The sequence below is a fragment of the Haemaphysalis longicornis genome, unplaced genomic scaffold (genome assembly GCF_048455015.1).
Source record: "Haemaphysalis longicornis isolate Haplotype H1 unplaced genomic scaffold, Haemaphysalis longicornis Haplotype H1 scaffold_3, whole genome shotgun sequence".
Lineage (NCBI taxonomy): Eukaryota > Metazoa > Arthropoda > Arachnida > Ixodida > Ixodidae > Haemaphysalis > Haemaphysalis longicornis.
The window spans coordinates 93455146-93472773 of record NW_027526335.1 but is presented as its reverse complement, the minus strand read 5'-3'; the positions used below and the strand labels follow the sequence as shown (position 1 = coordinate 93472773).

Genomic DNA, 17628 nt, shown 5'->3' with positions numbered 1-17628 from the left:
CTTATAACCAGTGTGGAGGCTTACTGAGCAAAAAGAGTAACGCGGGTGGTAAAAATACAGTAAAACTGTAATTAGACCAGGAGGGACATTTCGGTACATGTCCCGCAGTCATATCTTCCCAATATTCAGGCATGCGTTATGGTAAAACTGCATTTAAAAGGAGGAGAAAACCTTATTTAATAGTAAATTCGGGCTGGTTAGCGGGCGGGCTTCTCAGTCCAGGACAAGAGAGTAAAAATAATTTTCTTCAATTAATTTAACGTCATCCCGAGTAGGCCAGGATTTGTTGTTTACGCCTGAAGGGGTTGAAATCAACTGTTAGGATCGGCAAACACAGGTCGGCGAAAAATTCCTCTCAAGCTCTAGAGCAAGGTGTGCGTGGATGAATCACCCAGAGGCACGAGGAGGCAAGATACGCTGGCGCCAACGGCGGTGGCGGCGGTTTCAAGTGGTGGCTTCTATATCCTCGGTTCGCCGGACGCTGCGGTCCACTTCTTTCCTTCAAACACGTATGAAAGAAGGGTCCACCGAAAGGAAGCTGCGGTTTGAAGTGCCTTAGCTCTTCGATTTCCAACCTTCGGTGAGAGCAGGAGGTCACTCGTCTTCCCGTGCTGGGAGCCGAGTTGAAATTACGTTCTCACGGGACCTCCAAAATGAAGACTTGCGCGAAGTGGTGCAACTCCAGCACAAGACCCGATCGATGACGTGGATATTCACCGTTTCCATCGACCGAGTGGTCCGTGTGCATCAGCCACGCCTCATGTTGTGGGCGGTACATCAAGTGTCGTCCACTGCCCACCTGATTGGACAACCTGTGTGAAGTTAAATTCCCTAGCCAGGGATCTGGGGAATGCGAACTCCATTTAAACGACTGTATTCGTGTTATTCTTGTTCTCCTGTCTCGACTGTCATCATGTAGAATAAACCTCCTGTACAGTTTCCTCCTAAGCAGTCTCTAGTCCGACACCATGCCCAGCCGGGACCTGCGGGCCTGAACGAGTCAGACAACCCAAGGGCCCCTCATCTCTAACACAACAAAGAGCCGCTTGGACATATTTATCGGTTTCGATTCTTGTTATATTGACGTATACTATTTATTGCGTTCGTTAGCCAGTATATCAACCCTTCAACACCATAATCATGTCATAACTTTTCAGCTTGAGATTCAGTTCGTTACGATAACGATGGTTACGATAGAAATTCCGGACACAAAATCCGCCTTCGGGTACTCTGGACAGCGTTGCCTGCGCCGTTTCGCGGTGGCGCAGCACAAACCTCATTACATTTGCATGTGAATAAACAACGCACGCGGCGGATATGCACCTTCTTGTACGCAGCCATAACGAAAGCCAATTTCTGAAGAAGGCACTGTATGCCTTACAGCCAGAAGAAAATATCCACACGAACTTTGCGAGCCTTCCAAATATCCCCAGACCTCCTAATAAGACTTTTGTGACGGTGCAGAAAAAAAAGACATTCATCTGACACAAGTCAACAACAAAGAAAGAAATAGAAAACAATCTTTTTATTTCCTGCAGTACGACCCGCTGCTTGGTGCGTAGCACTAGACTGCTGAGTCTCCATGAGAGCAAATCAAAAATACTTAAGGGAAGCCTACGCATTTTGAATACTTATCGAGGAGCTCTGAGCACTGAACCTAGCAAATCTGCTGGAAAGGACGAGTTACACACGATCAATTGACCGGCGCTCTGAACAAAGTTGGTCTCACTATCCTGGTTTGTTGCAAACTTGTTGCGGATACAGCTTTAAATTATTCATAGGTGTCAGAAGCTGATACGCATCAAAAAGAGAGCGATTTTTAGAACAGGCACTGCTGTCCCTCACAAGCGGACGACAGCGGCGCTAGTGTAGCAGCGGCACGAGTGTAGCAGACGACAGCGGCGCGAGTCCCTAAGCTGACGTCAGAGCCAGAGTGCGCCACTGAATCACCTCACCGCCAAAAAACTTCATTCGTTACAAAGCTACAATTGAAACATATATGTGTTAATGAACGAGATGAAGGCGGACATGGAGATAGAATCATCATGCAGCTTAACTCGTTATAATACATTTTATAATAGATACGTACGAACTCGAGTTACAAACGCGTTTGGGTTAAAGGGACTCTGCAACACTTCCGATAAACTCTTTCCTTCGCGTCTGGAAGCACTGTGAAAGCTAAACTTATCGCCAGTGTGGGGAGGCAGTGGGTGATTTGCTCGCCGCAGAAGACCCGCCGTTCGTTTCTGCCTTGCTTTTGTGGCTTTTTCTTTTTTTTCTAAAGTGGCTATCGAAAGCGTTTATTGTTGCGACTGAAAGAAAGCCGGCCAATGGCTCCTGCATTGCTGTAATGATTAATTTGAGCGCTTAAAGAACGCTACGACCACGAAAGAGAGAAAACCTTCCTGGCCAAGTTTCTAGCCTACCTGATGGGCATATAGCAGTAACTTTTGGCTGAGGTGCTTTGTGACCCCATATTCTAAGTACCGGATGTGTTTGCTGACTACGTTCTGAAAGCATTTAGGATTTTTTTTTAATTAAGAAAAGTGTTGCAGGGTCCCTTTAATCGTTGCTGCAGCAGGCAGCAACGTTTGCGGTAATGGTATTCCAGAGGTTCCGAAGGATAGACAATGTGCTGGCATATGTCGCGGAGTGCCAGCTAGCCGACCAGCAGTCGACCAGGAGAGAAACGTAAGACATCGGATGGACAAATTGAGGCGCAATACGGCAGCTTCTGCCCCTAAAACGCTAAACGAAGTGCCGTTCGACGACACAAAGAGAAAGGTCTGGAAGCGGGCTCCAGGAGCCATGGTGCCCTTTCCAGAACCCCATAGACAAAGCCCTTGATAGACAAAAACTCCTGCAAGGTCCACTGCTATATATATAAACAGATAGGCCTCATAGCCGTTCTTTGAGCCCCCGTAATGAAATGTAATTAAAACTCGCTCGGACAATATACAGGCAAAGGAGCGAAGGGGTTTCCCGCCGGGTTGCTACGTCGTCCGGGCGGACACATACGTCCGGGCCGTTCCGCCTGGCTTTCTTTTGTTTCTTCTGTGCTGTTCCTCTTTTTGTCGCTGTCGATTTTCATGAGGAACAGTAATTAATGCACACCAAGTACAGGGCTTATCCCTGTAAGCCCTCGTCTAGGAAATCTTTCCCGGCTGAAGCAGCGAAAGGCGTTCCAATCATTGTTTATCAGCGCACTACGGTCTGCGAGGATTAGGGCGCTTTCAAGAAGAAAGAATGCGCGAAACGTTGCAATGGCGCCAAGCAAAAGTTAATTCTTCTAAACCAGCAGACCCTCCGCTTAATATATGCACGGTTTTACTAACTTACGTAACGTGTTTTCTGCGCTCATAAAATCCTGTGCTGGGTAACCGAATAAGCTTAATGGCGACTATTCGCTGCAGGTTTTTACAGCACGCTGTACCGGACCTCTTGGAATAAGTAATTAAACCTGTTCTTACGGGATTTCTGGGCGAAGATGGGCGGAAGTTAGGGTAAGCCACCAAATGACTAACCACATTAGGCACTCAACGGACATAACTGCACATTACCGCCCATTACTGTTATACAATATATTTCGCGTCATTCGCGTTGATGTACGAGCCTTTTTTAGTTCTCTTCACCGGTGGCACTATAGCATGTTTTTGTTGTTGTTGTTTTTTCTTTTTGGGGAGGGAGAGCATTACATGCACCATTAAGTGAAAATCTGGCTTCGGTGGTGGCGTCCCCACTCGATGGTACCGAAAAATGGCCTGTGGCGAAAATAATAAAAACACATTGACGTCATTGACGCCGCTGAGAAGAGCTTCTTGCTGGTCTAGTTGGTGAATAGTTGCCATGATTTGAAGCGCACCAAAAAACACGGACGAAGAAACAGAGTAGATGAGACAGGCGCTAACTTCCAACTACTTTATTCGGCTACGCATGTCCTTATATTCCCTAGGAAAAGAGAGGGCGAGAAAGAAGGATCGTACACATACACAGATGATGACAATAATATATGTGTTTGCACCACGTTTTTTTTTTTTTTTTTTTTTTTTTTTCAGAAAGCCCATTTCGCTATTGTACAGAGAAAGCGAGGTATCACGTACACAGTCACTCGCTCTCTTCCTGATATAATACGCTTCGGCTAATTCCCTCGCCTCCCTGCTCTTGCTTTTGTTTAGTATTTTTATCTCACTGAAACGTGGCTGACAACCTCAGGCACGAGAGTCGGTGGGAAAATGTGCTCCATTATCTTTGCCAAGCGACAAACATAAATATCTATTATTGTTATTATCTGTGTATGTGTACGATCCTTCTTTCTCGCCCTCCTTTTTCCTATGGAATAAAAGCACATGCGTAGCCGAATAAAGTAGTTGGAAGTTAGCGCCTGTCTGGTCTACTCGGTTTCTTCGTCCGTGTTTTTCGTTGCGCTTCAAATCATGACAGTCATCGACGTCATTTACTTCATTGACGTCAAACTTTTCACGTCATAATTTTGAGGCAGGTTCTCGGAAAACAAAATATTTATGGCTTTGAAAAAAAACACGCACATTTTGTTCTGGGTGCAGGGGTTCCAACCCCAAGCCTACGTGATGCGAGTCGAGCCCACATTTTCTGCGTCACAGGCCGTTTTTATTTTATTGGACGGAAGACATGCGCCATTTATACGTTTAGGGAGGAAGACAAACACGCCATAAGCGGTATGAAGAGTGATTTCTAATCTCACAATGTTCAGACCTCGAAAGTTCACAAAGAAATTCAAGCAGCTGGGGAAGTCGCTTTCTTTCGGCAGCGTGCAGTCATGGACAAATGAAATTGGCGTATTCATGGGAGGTTGTGGCCGCTACCACACCAGGGTGGCCAATCCTGCTCTGGTGACGGAGTGCGTTACTGGCAATGGTCGGCGGGGTCAGGTTGCGATTCCATCAAAACGTAAATTTTTAAATGCAGAGCATTTCTTAGCCTCGCCTGTTCCTGCGTCGGACGGTGTCAACAGTTTCGCGTCCGCAGCAGGTGCGCCTCTCCTTCCCTCCTCTCTCTCAACAGCAGCTGGCGCGCGCATGCGTCGTAGTCAGCCCGTTCGCTCCGTCGCGGTCTCGGCCTAACAGGTGCGTGGTAGCAGCGCGGTGGGTCGTGGAAGGGCGCGCGCTGCTTGCGCATGCGCGCTCTCCCCCCCGTACTGCTCTCCCTCTACTGCGCGCGCTGCAAATATAGCGGCTAGCGGTCGCTCGTGTTTCAGTCACTGCGTTGCTCCTTCCTTCCTTGGTTGACGCTCGTGCCCACGTTTACTCGTGTCTGCTACTCCAGCATCACGGAAGAAGCGATGGAAGCAACACTGCCTTCAATCAGTACTGAGGCCCCAATGCTCTGCATTTACTCGTGTTCCCCTCGCGGGAAGGCGCGGGAATTTTTTTTTAATCCGGAGGGAATTGTCCGGCACCGGGATTCGTACCACAGTCCTTCTGCGCGCGAGGCGGATGCTCTACCTCTACGCCACCGCTGCACCACCAAACACAATGCGACAAATCAAATGCGAACACAAAAATATGAACCAGAACGCGCAAAACAGAAAAATGCTGTTCGTTGAGGTCCAATAATAGCACGCTATTGGTATATTTGGAAAGCCACATTTTCCAACTTTATTTTTCTGACTAAGCCACGTGTCATTTTGACTTGCCTGGAAACAAGTCGCACTATTTGTGTGTTCCGGTTCATATTTTCGTGTTCTAGGCCGAGCCGGAAACGCGCAAGCCGCAACAAATCCAATGTACAAGCTTACGTCCCGAGCGAGGCTGAAAATTTTTATGCCGTAAAGCTAGAAAAACAGCTTTCTTTCTTGCTGTCATAAAATATTTTTGCCACATTTAAATAAAAAGCTTATCTTCGAATTCTTTGTGGTCGAGAAGGCTTAAGATTGGCCTAGAAAATTTTGACAATAGGTGCACATGGTACGTACCCATGCACATTTAAATTGTTTCACGAGAAAGTGATTTTGTTGAAAGAAGAGGATCTGTATGACAGTCAATCGTACGCCACTTACACAAACTAAACAGCCCCATACGATGGGAGACGTCATATGAAACTGCACTGAATTGGCGTATTCCATCAGAAGAAATGGAATTACGTACGAAATAGTTTATATATCTTTAGTTTCCGCTGTAAGATGACGCTGTAAGATGTAAGCCCGTAACGATGGTCCATAAGTTCAGGTTAATTATACAACCGACAGTTTACAGACCACGGTACGAATTTATTTATTTATTTATTTATTTATTTATTTATTTATTTATTTATTTATTTATTTATTTATTTATTTATTTATTGACTGATTGTAAGGTTTAACACCCTGACGCAGCGCAGGCGATAAGGCGCGCCGTAGGAGGGCTCCGGATTAATTTTGACCACCTGGGGATTTTTAAACCTGCTCCGAAATCTCGTACACACGGGCATTTTTTGCTTTTCGTGTCCATCAGAAAGACTTACACAAACTAAACAGCCCCATAAGATGGGAGACGTCACATGAAACTGCACTGCTTTTTTTTTCATCAGAAGAAATAGAATTACGTACGGAATAGTTCATATATATTTACTTTCCGCTACAGGATGCTGCTGCCTCTTTACACAGCCCAAAACAATGGTCCAGAGGTTCAGGTTGATTACACAACCGACAATTTAAAGACCACAGTAAGAGAGAGAGAGAGAAAGAGAGAGAGAGAGAGAGAGAGAGAGAGAGAGAGAGAGAGAGAGAGAGAGAGAGAGAGAGAGAGAGAGAGAGAGAGAGAGAGAGAGAGGTTTTATTGAGCCACTGGTTTAGGGAAACGTGGTGGCCGCCGGTTGGAGGTCGGCGGCGACGCTGGCAGCTCGTTCCACCAAGGCGATCTGAACGCCCGGGACGGAGCTACCCAGTGCACCCTCCCATTGCTCGTCACGGGTGACTAAAGGGAAGGGATTGGATGGACAGGCCCACATAGAGTGGGGAAGTGTGGCGCGCTCGCCACATGCGGGGCAATGAGGAGTTGGGTAGAGGAAATGGTGGATGCGATGGAGCACCGCCCTGCAGGGAAAGGAATGAACCTGCAGAAGTCGCCAGGTGCGCGCTTGCTCATGGCTGACCTGGGGATGCACCGGGGGGTATTTTCGGCCGGCGAGGCGGTAATGCGTGAGTATGTCATGATACGTAATTTGGCGGTCTCTGGCTGATCGGGCCCCGTGGTAAGGAACTAGGCTGGCTCCCGCTCGGATTCTGAATCCTCGAGCCGCGACATGGGCCGCCTCGTTCCCCCCAAGTCCCGAGTGCGCCGGGGTCCATAGCAGTTCTACCTGGGAAGTTGGAGGATTTTGAGCGATAATTTTGGGCGCCAATGGCGAAATGTTAAACAAGCAGAGTTAACAGGCCTTACATGTTCATCTAGCAAGTCCTAGCTGCTCGTCTTACCACCTAAAAGAGCAGCCCGCACAACGTCAGATGTCTACATCGGTATTAGTGGTTATTTAGTCCCGGAAGCTCACACAATAAATGTTCTCGGGATCCTTATACAACGGAATCGAACCAATACAAAATATGTCACCAGTTAACTAAGCACGTTGTCCAAACAATTGGTCTCAAAAAGGATTGCCAACCGCCGGCATGAGTGGTGTGAGAGTGAGAGATTGCGACTCATTCAGGCCTTCGTGCTCAGCAGAATAACATACTCCCTCCCCTACCATCATGCCAGTGCTGCTGAGTTTAAGAATATCAATTGCCTCATCAGAAAAGCCTACAAAGCGGCACTTCAGATACCCCTGTACTCTTCCACTGCCAGATTAGACCGTCTGGGCATGCATAATAATGCCTAGGAGCTTGTGGAGGTGCACCTGACAGGACAAATAGCCCGCCTATCCACTACCTCAACCGGTCTGCACATCCTAGACCGACTCGGTATTCGTGCCCCTACTTTGCCCGCTCATAAATCCCCCATTCCTCGCGCTGTTCACGCTCGACTTGTCGTCCGTCGTGTGCCACGCAACATGCACCCTGTGTATCATCCGGGTCGCAGAATGCAACGAGCGCAGGCTCTTCAGCGACGCCTACCTGTAAGATCGGATATCTTATACGTGGACGCGGCAGAATACCGTCACCACGACGCTTATGCTCTGGCCATCGTGAATAGGCCTAACGACCCCCCGTTATGCTCCCTTACTATAGTGAACTAGTTCACTATACCCTTACTGTTCACGCCCCTTGCACTGCCACAGCGGAGGAGGCGGCAATTGCGCTCGCCCTGTCACAAAGGCCGACCCCCACGATCGTATTCTGTGATTGAAAGACGACCACAATACGAAATACCCCTTGCGATGCGGCCACACATTAACCGGAAACTTTGATGCGCGGGATTCAGAGAGGAAAGACTTCGCAGCCACCTGAATACACATGCGTCTAATACGCAATATAACAGTGCCGTCCATAATATGCAAGCGTGGCTGACAATGTTTTGACAGGGAAAGCAACTTTTTCAGCAATACGCGAGGTATTTTCTTACTAGAGAGATTAAACCAGTATTCTAGTGAAAAAGGAACTCTGAGGAAATAATATGTCCACAACATCTTTAATAAATCACCAGGAAGCCGTAGACACCGTTGGTCCTATACAGGAGCGAACAAAAATGCGAATATACACACAAAGTGGCGGCGCTAGCCTCAAAAACAGGTAGTCCGCATTTTTTTTTCTTTTTGCAACAGTACAGCAAGAAACGAGTTGATGAATCAAAATGTTGCCAAGCTGTCCTGATTCTAAGGCGAGGATTAATGGTACCTTTAATAATGATAAATGATAGCGTGGCCTCCACATGAAGATGACGAATATTCTTAGCGGCACTTGCGTTTCCCTCCTAACGCAATGCAGGACTTGGACCAAAACAAGGTTAGCAAAAAGAAAAAAAGAAGCCGTGTACACTTGTGCACGGAGAAATATAGGCAACTCTTTTTTCATCCATGGCTTCTGCGTCTTGCCTTTAATTGTGTCCCAAAAGCTCCGACTCCCAGTGAGGTCCGCTGTTCTCTATGAGATAAAGCGGAACTCCGAGGTACTGAAGTTCTTTCCAACCCCACGAATTTTCTCCAAAGAACCAGTGGCTGAGCCAAAATTACTTCGACTCCTTACAATGCAGGGTAGCTCCAGACACTCCGCAACACGCCTTTGTCAAACTGAGCGCTTGAAGAACACTTCTTTGTCATTAAAAAGTACGAAATGTCGTCCGCGTAAGCCAATACCCTGACCTCAGAGTGCGCCAGTGAGAAACGCTTCACATTTCATTGGGAATGATACTGAGGCAAACCGGTTCGAGGTACAGTTTTACGGCACCTGTCTCGGTCTCTCTGCAGACGTACAGAGGCGCCGGTAAATCACCAGGTGCCGTACCGGAACCGGTTCTCCGCTCGTATAATTTCCAAGAAGAAGCCGCCCTGGTACGGTTCGTGATGGTCTACCAAAGAGTTTGCGCATGCGCACGTACCCTTATTGCGTACCGGGTGCCATGCACGGCTTGGTTTTCGGTCTACTATAATGTCTAAAGTCAAGCGTCCGTTAATGTGTGTCGCCAGTTAGCAGCATTTCCTTCTGCAAAACAACGGCCGTGACGGTTTTATGCACCGAAGTCCTGCATTCCACGCGACTCATTGCGTACCGGCCATCCCTGTTTTGAAATAGGCATTCATGGTGAAAACGTTTTTGTGACCTTCGGTGAATTTTGGCTCAACCGGCCACAAATTGGCTCGGAAAGAAAGTAAGACTTTCTGTTGTCTACGCAATCACAGCTGCTCGAACGTGAGAAGTCCACAGAGAACGACAGAAAAAGAGAAACATAGAACAACACCTGCGCGTAGCAGCTCCCGCGCAGCATCAAATAACCGAATAAAAAAACCAGCATAGGCGCGGTAAAGTTAAAGACTTATACTAACAAAGATAACAACGACTCAAAGGTATATACGCCGCAAGGTTGAAAAAAGCAATCAGAGCCCCTTTCATCTAATGATAAGAATGGTTGAAACACGAAGCTTTCTCTGGGCGAGATGAAGTGAACTGGCGTTCGCGATTGATTTGTTCGAATTATATTTAATTAGAAGCTCGAGTAGCTTAGATTATAAGTAATCCCAACTGTTTGGACAGTGTCAGAGTGGCGCAATCGGATAGACGTCGGCTTTATAACGCAGGTACCCAGGCTCGATTTGGACCACGGGAAGCGTTTTTTAGATGCGAAGCATCTCATGCTCGGGGCTGTGTCCCTCCCTCCCTCGTTGTCGTTGACCGCCGTACGCACTCTAATGCGCATGCGCGTCTCTTCAGCCCCGTGAGCGTTTGGGCTGACGTCAGCGCAGTCCACTATAAAAAGAAATAGTTAGGCGGCGCCCGGTTTAGATCCCACGACTCAATGGCTACAACGGGAGGTACGTGGCGCTCTTCCCACTGCGCTACAAACCGACACCAGAGCATGTGCTACGAATGCGCCTTATGTCATTCACTCATTCAAACTACGTCAAGAAGCTACCGATACAACGAAGGCACGTGAAGCTGAACGTCAACGGAAACGACGAACTGAAAACTAATGGGAACTTCAGTCGACCCCATGGCTGCTTCGCATACTACTCAGGGTTTTCCTAGGGGAAGATGGTGTAATTTTTTTAGAGTAGCTTCGCGTTTAATCATCATCATCATCATGATCATTGGCCCTTTGTGGGAACTCGTTGTGTAAAGTTGGCCTTTCTGCAGTGCGTTCTGGTGTTATGATCTACGGCGCAAGTGAAGATAAAAAAGCTACGCTTTAAAAATAACTTCTGCTGACAGAAGGAACAACCTCTTCCCGCTTCTATTTAACACGACTAATGATCGCTGACCAACGGCAGCTGTCTGTCGTGAACCTAGACTACGCCCTTTGCAAGTCAACCGCTTGAAATCGAAGATCTGCGATTTTCCGCCGAGAGTTAATGATGAACCTTAGTGTATGGTAGAAAAATTATTGCTTTGGACGTATTTGTCGCCTCACTTCTGCCTCTTCTTCTTCATCACTGTCATCCTCTATTCCCTGTTCACCCTCTTTTCCCCCCTTCTTCTCACGCAAAGAGTAGCAAGACCTCTCCGTGTTCTTTTGCTGTAGTTTATTTATTTATTTATTTATTTATTTATTTATTTATTTATTTATTTATTTATTTATTTGTTTGAATATACTGCAGCCCCTGCGGGGCTATAACAGGAGTGGGGACAATTTACAACGTTTCTGTTCAGTCACGGGTGTACAGAAGTCGTGCATAAAAATACAGTAATTAAAAAAGTACAGAAAAAGTGCACAGACATATGCTCGCATAGCAATAAAGAAGGTATTCGTATTTATACAACATTTCCACACATGCTTTACACCATTGACTACGTACTCTGCGCACGGGCACATCAAAGAGCACATACAATAGATATAGACCATGCAGAAACCACTGAAAATACAATGCGTGTTAGAGAAAAAAAAATGCATTGGTTAGTTCCCTTGAAGTGCACTCAAAAATTTATTCGAAGGGAGGGAGCGTGCGTGGCCTGGCAAAGAATTCCAAAGTTCTATCGTGCGCGGAAAAAAACTAAATTTTAATGTGTCAATGCGTGGGTGGTAAGGGGAAACGTTCAAGTGATGGTTGCTTCCTGTTGTTGACGGGTTAGCTAGGGTTACATATCCGGCAGATGACAAGCGATACCAAGCGTGAATGATGCGGTGGAAAGTTGTCGTTGTTCTTTCAACAAAATTACTTTCCCTCTCTCTTGGTATCCAAGGTGCGCTGGGGCGGGCTGGCACGAAGTTAGTTATGAGCACAGTTAGAGCTCAGTTAGTTATGAGAGCCTCCACAGCTCAGTTCGGAGTTTTTTTATCCATATAAAAGTGAGGACGCGTTTAATATGCAGAAGGTGCATCGCTTCACGCGTTTTAGAATGTCGTAATTTGTGCGCGAAAATTCGGTTCTGGTTTCACTACGAAAAAGTCTTAATAACCAGCATTAATGTACTTTCAGGCTCATTAGGTTTCAGCGCGCGTAATGCACGCCGAAATTTCCTAACAGCGCGAAAACGAAGTTTACAAACACGCGTAGTCACTGAGGTTTAGCCAGGATAATTTTCATCACGTCCGCTTATGGAAAGCCCCGCCAGTTTCGAATAACACCAGTCACACGCTGTGCGCTGCACGTACATACATCGCCGTAGATGACCGCGCGCGGCCGCCAGCACATCTAGAAATACCCTGCAGCTGTCGCAATGTTTCGGCAATTATCTTCAGGCACAGGCCGGTGGAAGCCACTGCCAAGCACGTATCGAAAGACGGGCAACTGTATTAGACAGATTTTCGCAATAACGAAATGGCTCATTGCAGATACATATTGATTAAAAATTCCTGCAAAACTTTTAGGGGCGAAGCTCCTCTTGCTCGGGCCCTGTCCCGTCCCTCGTTGCTGCTCATTGCTGCACGGCACCACGATTATGATTGTGGCAGGATCCCCCTAGGGATTGGCCAACCAAAGATTGGCCGAAGAGGTCAAAACGTTCAACGCGTTTGTTGCTACCCAACAAGGAGGAGAGGAAGAAGACGAGGTTGTCGTTCGTCGCCTGCGAGCTGAAGACACGTACCGGGGGTACGCGACGCAAGACGCTCTGCAGAAGGCGACGGCCAAGGTGGCTAAAATGTCACCAGTCGAATTCGCCAACTTACCCATGGAGATTCTCATCGTCCAAAACAACCCCTACATAACCACCACAAATATCGACGTTGTCGACGGGTTTGTCAACGGAGTGGTGGAAAGCTTGACGTGTCGAGTCTTTATATGATGTGTGGGCGAATGTTTCACGGTTTTACCGATAAGCATTTTAGCTTCGCCCCTCTCATCATCATTCACTTCGTGGAGATGGCGGGATTTTTTTATCTCGCGCGCACGTTTTCTAGCCAGAAGATTTCCATTTCAGGCTGCAGCCAATTTTGTATCAATAAATGTTTCTGCAAACTGTGAACGTATAAGTAGGGTTGTTCATTTTCGTTTTTTATTTTTTTCAAAATCGGGGGTAAAAATCGGGTCCTATTTTTCAAGCTGATATTCCGGGAGAAATCGGATGTTTCTGTGTAACCATTCCGAAATTCGGGTTTTTTTTTTTTTTTTTAGGGTGAAACTGATAGATGTTCTAAGTTTATTTTAATACACTCAGTTTGTTTTGGAGGGTATCACAAACTTTTTAAGTCTAACTCGTTAAAATTTCAAGCTTTAACGAGTTCTCTTTAAAAGAGAACTTCAAGGTTCTCTTTAAAATGCTTTCCGAAATTTGGGGGTTGTTTGGACAAATAATGGCAGTAAATAGCATTGATAACTTCTAGCAAATGAAGGCTTCATTTGCTAGAAGTTGGTCTCCAATTGTCCTCTCATCCTTGTTTACGTTTAATTATTGTGATCCGCTTGCGCAACATGTCGGTCGTCATTCGAGACCTGTCTGATCGCTAAGCGTATCATCTCAACTGGGAGGAAGTTCCCTAGACAACACAGCTTCTAATAGCTATAAGCACAACAATGTCAGGGTAGCATTTGGCAGCCTCACGTTGCGGGTGGTAGAGTCATTCCAATGATCAATGAGTTCGGAAGGTGTGTTTGTGCTCTTGCTTCCAGCAAGTACGGGTTGAAAGCGGCGGAAAGTCAGACCACAATTGTGCAGATCGCTCCTTTGAAAAGGTCCATCCGGGGAGAAATCGAGTTTGACCCGAACCTCCTGAAACATGTTCGGGGTGTAAGAATGGGGTAAAATCGAATTTACCCGAAAACGAACAACCCTACGAATAAGGGAGAAATCGGGTTCAGTTCGATTTTTTGGAAGAAAACGTCGTTCGCAAGAATATATCGGGCTTTGAGGGAGACCTACAATGTCGAGTTTCACACGAAGGACCGTAAAATACGATGTGGATTTCTTGCACCAGTTCTTTTTTTATTCCTACTTTCATCAAAACGTGTCTCTCCTGTTCCAGTTTTGTATTTGGTTGAGGTATAGGCGAAACATGAATGCTTAGCAAAAACAGCGCGGCTATACGCTTTCCCACGTTCGCAGGTACTCCCCTAAGGCATCACGCTGGTGGCAACACCCACTACGGAAATAGATGTCTATAAAGTTGTCAAGTTGTCGCCGTTGTTCCTTCCTTTCTTCATTTTTATGCCGCTGGTCGTACGATTCTCTGCGTTTCGTAATTTATCGATTTCGTTACACAAGACTCGTAACAGGAGATTTCCGCGGGTCGTCAATCATCATTTTGTATCCCGGTATTTCTTTCTGTTTTTTTTTTTAATGCATTGTCGACACAACCTGTCCGGCTATTTTACTTTGCGCTTTGAATACATAAGGTGCCTCCCTTTAATTTCGTTCTCTCTCTCTCTCTCTCTCTCTCTCTCTCTCTCTCTCTCTCTCTCTCTCTCTCTCTCTCTCTCTCTCTCTCTCTCTCTCTCTCTCTGCTTATGTTGCAGACACTTGAGAGCTTTATTGCGTTTCCGTCTTTCGCACTTACGAAACGCTCGTATTTTCCCGGCCTGCTTTTAAGCGGTTCACATTTCTGAGCAATTTACGAGTTGTTACGCAAGAAGTCCTCACAGTACAATTAAACCTGGATGTAACGAATTCGCTACGCTGATGATCCCTTGTGGTTTGCGCTTTTTTTCTGAAAAATCGGCTGGACTAATGCACTAATCTGGCGAACTTCGCCCGCAGCGCAAACTGGCGTGCGTCTACAGTGTCACTGTGGTGTCCGTTAGATTCTAGGCCTGCCTGTCGGCGTGTATACTAGCGAGTCTCCACTGCTCTATGTGGTGTCGGTTGGTCGGCGAGTAGTTCTGCTGCCAGAAAACGAAATGGTTCGTCTTTTCAAGACAAGCTCGCAATTTTAAATGCCATCCTCGCCGGCAAGAACGAATAACGTCGCCGCCCGATACAGTATCTCCGCTAGCTCCCTCTCAGCAATTTCGAATGTGGCCAAGAGTGCCAAGTTCGCGAAAAGGCGCCCTTTGAGCACATATTTGGCTCTTGAAACGGGTCAAGACACCAAAAAAAAAATGTCAAAAGGCAAAAGTTATACCTAAGTTAGGATTGTGAATACGGGGTTAGGTGACCCTGCCTCTTGGGAGTGCTGTGTAGTGACTAAGTTCGTGGGAAAGTATTAACTGGAAACCTTCATGTAACGAAAAATAGCGAATATTTGTCAGCTTCGTTATATCCATGTTTGACTGTACTCGAATCAAAGTAAGTAAAATATACAGAAGAACTTATGGGGAAAATGGCATAGCTTCCTGTTTACCATTGACAGGAACAGTCAAAACAGGTGCCACCGAAAACACGTGCGATGATGTTAACATATTGCTATAGTTCGCGCCGTCGACTTCAGTCACTTCACTGTCGCCACGAGTCATAAACTTCATTTCTTATTTCGCTGCTAATAAAAAATACAGAAGCATTAAAAATCATAGAAGAAACGACAATCCTAATTAACGGTAATATTCAACAATAGTAACCCCTCAAATATTTTGTCACAATTTCACACACACACGCAGGCACAAAATCAGCGGCAAATAAGGCGATGATAACTTTTAAATCTTGTGTATTTATCTGGTGTTCTGTATTGAGGTTTCTTTCTGGGTAATTATCTCGTGTAATTACCTTTTTTACATTTGTTTTTTTATTTTAAATCCAAACATACAATTACAATGTATTTTTCTTTACCCGTTTTTCCTTGGTGGTACGGGAAGGGTATCTACGCATAAGCCCGTTTAATAAATTAAAGTTCGCCAAAACTACATGAAGCATCAGTCTTTTACGCGTACGACGGTATCGCCGATATCCTACTGTCATAACCGGTTTATTTTTCCTTGAACTCGACGAACGACAGTCTTTCCCAACCAACTGGTACATCCAAGCAGAGACACCATCGCATCCTTAAATTTTCAAGCTCATTTTAGACGCTAACAGAAATGGGTGCGCGAAAATGTAACGACTTACCTTGGAGGTACGGAATGAGCTTGCACATGGCGGCTCCCAGCACAAAATTCCTGAGAATGCTTCCGACAAGCGTCGTAGGCATGCAGAATACTCCGAGGAGCAAGTCGCTCACCGCGAGGTTCAGCAAAAACACGTTGGTGACTGTCCTCATTCTCCTCCGCTGCACCAACGTCAGAATCACGAGCGAGTTCCCGACCACGGCACACACGAAGATGACGGCGTACAGCAAAATCCTGAATGCCGTCTCGAAGTTGATGCCCGGCCAGCAGTTGTGTCCCGAACGACCGCAAACGGAGTCTGCTAACGCCGCCGCTGCTGCCGTCTCGTTAGGCAGCGCGTAGCTGCGATTCGACTCCATGCCGGCACCGATTTGACCGTTTTCCACTGGTCAACCCATTGCTGGTCAGTCCGGCAAGGCTAGCGACACCGCGCTGTTAGGTTACGAAGCCCCGTTTTCACTGCGCCCACTTATTTGCGAAAGCGCAGAGGCCGGATGATTGCACCCGAAGCGCATCCACGCTGGCAGACGAACACGCGCACACCGGGAAGAGCAGACGACGCGACCACCACCCAAGCACGCGCACCACAGTGCGCCAGCAGACGACACGAACTTCTCCGCCAAAACGGCGAATTTGAAGCGCGTGCCGCGTAAGGTAGTGCGCCGCTGGCGCCATCTCAGTGGTTGTGGCGTGAACGACACGGCATCAGGGCCGTTTTGGCGCGTGATTCGCCGCAGGCGAGCTGCCTATCGCGCGCAATTAAGATGCGGGGAAGTTTTCTTGGCGCCGTTTCACGGATGTCGTTAAAAACTTTCTGACACGCGGCACCACCGTGGCTGCCGCTGCCAGTTCGACTGCCACCAGAATAAATTAACAGTCTTTCCTTCGCCACCGAGCCTTTCCTCCAGCTCTCACTCGGGACATTGGAGACTCTTCCCGGTAGCAACTGGCTCGTGCCAAAAATTTCAAAAAAAGGCAATAATGAAAATCTACAGTCGGATTCTTGACAAAAAAAAAAAGTCATGCCTATGGCTGTAGCTCACTACTTGTAATGCGTTCAATTTGGGTGATTGTCACGGAAGCACAACATGCTCCCTTTATGCGCACCCGATGTGGCATAGTGGTACTGGTCGGCCCTCGCGCGGAATTCGGAGTGTTATCCGTTTCGAAATCGACAGTTTTGCGCGGTGCTGCAAGAGAGGCAGTACGCTGGCCTTTCCGATGCTGGTTTTATCAGCTTCTCCACTGGAAGCGCTCTTTTCTGAAACAGGCCCGGCTCAGAATTTCGCCACTTCGTATTAAGGCTAACTCGCGTCTTCTACACTCTTATACCGCGTCTGGTTATCTTCAAAAGAACGAATGAGTGATATCGTATTCCATATACGATTGGTCAATTTAGCCGGCTGAGTTAGGCGAAAATGCTTCCTGCTACCTCTTATCCGAATGTAGTATAAATTACAATAAATTTTCTTACCGACATCACAAATCCCCAATTTCTTAATGCCTAGCGCGAACACAGACGCCAATGGCGGCTGGGTGTAGAATAAGAACTACCGCCCGCATTTTAAAACTAAATCTAAAGCGAGGAATAACGCGACCCCTATGACAATACGC

General features: G+C 46.7%; 1 protein-coding gene across 2 annotated transcripts in view; it reads right to left on the bottom strand.

Moving 5' to 3' along the window:
* Window positions 1-16673, bottom strand: part of LOC144174883 (cholecystokinin receptor type A-like) — a 229340-nt gene extending 212667 nt beyond the window's left edge. Inside the window, exon 1 of one of the 2 annotated variants that reach the window (XM_077703844.1) lies at window positions 16016-16673. In XM_077703844.1, the coding sequence (XP_077559970.1) occupies window positions 16016-16373 (358 nt within the window). In that variant the 5' untranslated portion in view covers window positions 16374-16673. The remainder of the gene's footprint in view (window positions 1-16015) is intronic. The other variant, XM_077703843.1, reaches the window with a different exon arrangement.
* Between the last annotated feature and the right edge of the window lie 955 nt (window positions 16674-17628).